The 5206-nt window shown below is 29.1% G+C and overlaps 1 protein-coding gene across 2 annotated transcripts in view; it reads left to right on the top strand.

Moving 5' to 3' along the window:
* Positions 1-1293, top strand: part of LOC107031483 (dnaJ homolog subfamily B member 9) — a 4527-nt gene extending 3234 nt beyond the window's left edge. Inside the window, exons 3-5 of one of the 2 annotated variants that reach the window (XM_015232881.2) lie at positions 348-380; positions 500-594; positions 722-1293. In XM_015232881.2, the coding sequence (XP_015088367.1) occupies positions 348-380; positions 500-594; positions 722-943 (350 nt within the window). In that variant the 3' untranslated portion in view covers positions 944-1293. The remainder of the gene's footprint in view (positions 1-347; positions 381-499; positions 595-721) is intronic. The other variant, XM_015232882.2, reaches the window with a different exon arrangement.
* The last annotated feature ends 3913 nt before the right edge of the window (positions 1294-5206 follow it).

Here is a 5206-nt window from a genome sequence, read left to right as displayed (position 1 = left end):
TGGTGGATGTCAAATCCACCACAGAACCTGAATTATGTAATAGAGTTGGATGTTTGAACCCAATGTTGAATATTGTTTGTGATACCTCAAAATAGTTACATGACACAAATATCTTTGAATGTAGCATTATTTCCATATTCAACATCCAAGTATAAGGCCAGTATTAAGTGTTCAAGAGGTTTCACCTACCATATTCACGCTAAGAAACTGTGTGTTAAAAAGAATGCTCAAAACGAAACAAAAAACAAGAGCAAGAAAAATAAAACAGAAATATACGTTAAACTATGCAGTAAGGCATTTTTATTTTTTTGCTTTACATTCTTATGTTTAACCCCTTCATGCTGCAGGTAGCTTTTTCAAGGATGCTCAAATAAGCATAGGTAGATTATAGCTAAAGATACAGTATCCATTATTGTCAACTGTGCTAGGATATTTATTCATTTATAGTTTGTCTTGCAGTTGAACGAGTCATGTGCTCAAGTCTAATTTCTTTCTGCAGCGGACTTCTTTAAGGATCTCCAAGAAGAATTTCGGAATTGGGAGGCAAATGTTGCTTCCACCGGAAAACCAAAGAGTTTATGGGAAGAATTAGCTGTAAGGATTTAAATAAATTCAACTTATGAGAAAGAAAAACACAATTAACAAATCTAGAAATGATAAATTCAACTTACTTTCCACGCGATAAAGAAAGAATCAGAGTTTTCAATTTGATTGTTGACAGGAAATTGGAGAAGAATTTGTTGAGTTTTTAGAGAAGGAGCTGAATATAACTGATGCAGATGTAGAAGATGAAAACAACAACGAGAGACCCCAGAAGGGCAATGCACAATCTGGAACTAGTAACAAAAAACAAATGAGAACAGATAAAGATAACAGTATAGAAGAAAATATTGATGAGATTGAAGCAGCTCTTGCCCAATTGAAAAAGGAATTAGGACTATGATGGCACTGAATCGATACTCGCAAAGAAGAGCAATGAAATATTGAACATCTTTTTGGTTGTGCCTGGCTGCAACAAAAATGGTTCACCTACTTTAAACATGTACCAACTGAAAATCAAAAAGGGTTTGCTTTCTTTTCCTTGAACACCTGCTGTGATTGACATTTTCTATAGTAGCCAAGGAGAACTGTCTGCTGCATCTTTTGACGTCTAAGAAATAGCTAGTATAATTGATGCTCAGACGAATACAATGATTTTGGTTTTTCACATGTGAGGTTTAATAGCAAACAGGAAGATACTTCTTATTAATTCTTGACGATGGAATGATCGGTATAGTACTCTTTAAACTACTACCGTATGATGTTCATGGCGCGATAAGGTTTCTGCACAGTTCAGTTTTGTGTTGGTTATTTGGACTATAGTTAACTCAAGCACATGAAAAAATGGTCAATCCTTATTTAAGTGTTCCATATTTTTCTGGCAAAAATTAGTAAGTGTTTTTCTTATGAAAACAAAGGGTGAAAAATTGGACTTATTTATATTAAAATAAGAAAAAATTACGTAACTAGGCAAACATGTGATATTATTTACCTTACACAACTATAGTTTGGAAGAATTACAATTTATAGTTATGAGTTAGGATTTTATCACTATTTCCTCTCTCCTCTCTCGCTCGCCTCTCTCCTCTTTTCTTTTCTCTCTAGCTCGCCTCTCCTCTCTCTCTCTCTTTCATATGTACCTCGCCTCTCTCAGCTCCCTAGTCCCTGCCCCTGCGGAAGTTAGTCCTAGGTATACATATGAGCCGGTAGTAGAAGTATCACAGAATTTGTAGCATATTTCCAAACCACCTTCATTTACTCAAAGGCTAAAGAAGAAAGTTGAGGATGGTAAGTTTTTGAATTCAGCTTATGTTTGTTTTCTTGAGTTTATCAGACGTAATTATTATCTGTTCCTTAATTTTTGCACACCTATTATTATTCTAGTGTATCTCATGTCATTTTATCAATCATCAAAATTACATAGAACCAAACACATTGAAATAGGAAAAGAAATTACAATAGCAGAAAAAATCATCACTAATTAATTATTTTTTTAATCATTAATATCATATTGTGAGGATTATTATAATAAAGCCCAACATAGTTTCTTGAAAAGAACTAATATCATATTGTGGGGTTTATAGATCCCAACAATACATTACATTAATAATTATCATATTTTAGGGGTTACACCAATAATCTCAAAAAATCTCCAAAAATTCAAATTTCATTTTGTGGCGATCGTCATAGAGGTTTTAAAAAAACCATTGTAATTATGCTCATGGTATGCTAATCGTAGTGTTTTTAGAAACCGCCGCAATTTTATTAGATGTTTTCTTAGCACATATATTGTTATGAAGTGACAGAGTAACTACTCAATTTGAGATTTGACCCAATACCTACATAGTAGAAGATATATGTCATTTTGAAACAAAAGATATTGTCTATATTCGTGAAAACATATAAACTGTCTGTTGCTTGTCAAAGAATAGAAGTGTGACAATACTTAGTGTTGCAACTCACGAGCAACGTATAAACTAAGATTGATATATGTTTTCTTTTTTTTCTCAGTAGGTATTTGGACTGCGCGATCCATTCGAGGGTTGCGCTTTGATTTTTCTTCATATTCAAGCTCGAACCTGAGACCTCTAGTTGAAGATGGAACAATTTCAGTACTCACTATAACCCAGTTTGGTAGATTGATTTATAGTTTGTTAACACTTTTTTAACAGGTTATGTGTTCCTCTTTTCCCTAGCCAAAACATAGTGTGGAATACATATCCTTTCATCGAGCCACATAAATGGACTATTTGTATTCCTTTCGTTCTTGTTTCGTTTTTTAATTTGTTTGTGTCGTTATTTTTCTTTTTCTTATCTGTTATAGAAAGAATGTTTTTTTCTTTCTTTAAATTTGTGGCAACTCTTTAATTCTAGCTTTTCACATGACATGTTCAAAAATATAAGATTAAATGATATTTTGATACATTCCATATATATTAGTTTAGGACCACACATACAAACATTGTTCTCTTTATTTATTTATTTTTGAATTCAGTGTCAAATCAGAATCAAACTGACAAATTGTAACAAAAATGAAGTATTGTCTTAGATGTTTATGTTTCTGATTGAATTGAACAAAACAGCTTCCAAGGCATTCTCAAGTTACAGGTTAATTCCACCTATAGTTACTAAACTTTATTCACTAGAAATAAAGTAATGAATTAAACGTTTGAATGTTATGCCTCAATACCAACAAAGCCAACTAGCAGAATCAATTTGGTAATCAGTGAAACGTTGAAGCTTTAAGAAATAGAAATTGATGCAATCAAAAAGACTTTTTAAGAACGAGACCCCGTAATACGATAAATGACCTTGAGAGAAGAAAATAAAAGTTAAGTATAGTGCTATGTAACAGTAAAGCATATAATGTTTTATGTCCACATATTTTAATTTAAAAGTAAAGAACTCGTATGCTATAGGAGATCTGACGTATCTAATCGAACAAAAATCACGTTTATGTATTGAGTTTAATTCATTATAACAGTAAAATCACTAATATCTGAGTTTTATTTCCTATATTAGTAGATTCACTAGACCTTATCTACTATAGTTACAAAATTCATTATCAAGATAAGTTTACTATTATGATGTTAAAGCTGTGTGACTTTTATTATTATAGTGATTAGTGAATACAATTCATTTCATTTCAAGTGACAATGTGACTTTATCTTTACAGCCATAAAATTAAATTACTTTTGAAATGGATAACGGGTTGTAAGTTGTAAATTGTAATAGTTCAATTACTATAGCTTAACCAAAAATAGTTAATGATTTTATTATCATAGCAGTAATATAGTTGATATTAACTTCAAACTATATTGGGATACATTTCTAAAAATAACTTATTTTAAAAATAGTTTTGTAAGTTTAATATTTTTTTTTAAAAAAAATACTTTAATTGAGAAGTAGCTTGTGTTTGATTAATCATTTTGAAAGTTTTTTGAATAAAAATTAATGCTTGATCAAGCTTTTAAAAAGTATTCTTTAAAAAAATTTCTCAAAAATATTTATTAAATAGCTTGGATATTCCGAATAAAGTACTTATTTTCTCTTTAAAAATTGGCCAAATACCTTATTTATTTATTTTTAGAAAAATACTTTTGGCCTCCTAAACATGTGTTTATGTGCATGTATATACACATAAGTTAAAATTGGTTCACAAAGACATGATCCCTCTTGTATCGATCCATTTTTATTTGTTATATTGTGCTTTTCGAAAGTTATTTTGATTAATTTTTAAAATTAAATTAGATTAAATTAATTCGATATTTTAAACAAAAAATTTATATATTCAAAAGTTACCCGAAAAATACTATAAATTGCAATATTTTATATATCAATATAATGAAAAAATACATCATAAAATATTAGTCAAAGTATTTATAATCTGACACTAAAAAAAATTATAACAATCAAAAGTGAACGAGAAATAATATATATTACCTTTAATCTTAAACTTAAGTAATCCTAAATTGCAGAATGGGAAAAAAATTAAGTGAAAACGGAGAGGGACCTTGATCTCGAATTTAATTGCAATAATTAAGCCGTGCAACTCCTTTCTAGACCGCTAGAGGTATTAATTAATTATTTCAATAACTTCCCTTTTTTTTTTGTTATTAAAAATGTTAAACTATAATTCAACAGCATATAATTAAATACCTACGTAATCTTTTAGGACAGTTAAAGAAATAAAGCAGATGTTAGATAATGGACCGCTTACACATGATTTATGAGCTTCATTAATTATCTTTATACTAGTTAATATATCCGCGCTTCGCGCGAACCTCATTAGATTTATGAATAATTTTTTTTGTTTAAATATTTTGAGTCAAATATTATTATCATTGAACCCAATAACTTATATTTTCAACTTGTTGTTCACTGTCTATGCTTTTAGTATTTTAAATATAGTTGATTTCCTATAATCTATTTGGTATGTTACCTTTAGAAACATGTAAAGAAAGAAAAATAATTTCATGGAAATTTTCTTTTTGTTTATGCGGCTGTAGTAAATTCTAAATTATATTTAGGAGGGAGTTAAATTATACGGTGTTCATAAAAAAAATATTAATGAAAAAAGTTACTCTAAATAATTGATAACCAATAATTTAATAAATTAGAAAACATATCATATATATATATATATATATATATATATATATATATA

The sequence above is a fragment of the Solanum pennellii genome, chromosome 9 (assembly GCF_001406875.1).
Source record: "Solanum pennellii chromosome 9, SPENNV200".
Taxonomy (NCBI): Eukaryota; Viridiplantae; Streptophyta; class Magnoliopsida; order Solanales; family Solanaceae; genus Solanum; species Solanum pennellii.
Note: the sequence above shows the minus strand (reverse complement) of the source record. Positions and strands in the feature narration are given on the sequence as shown.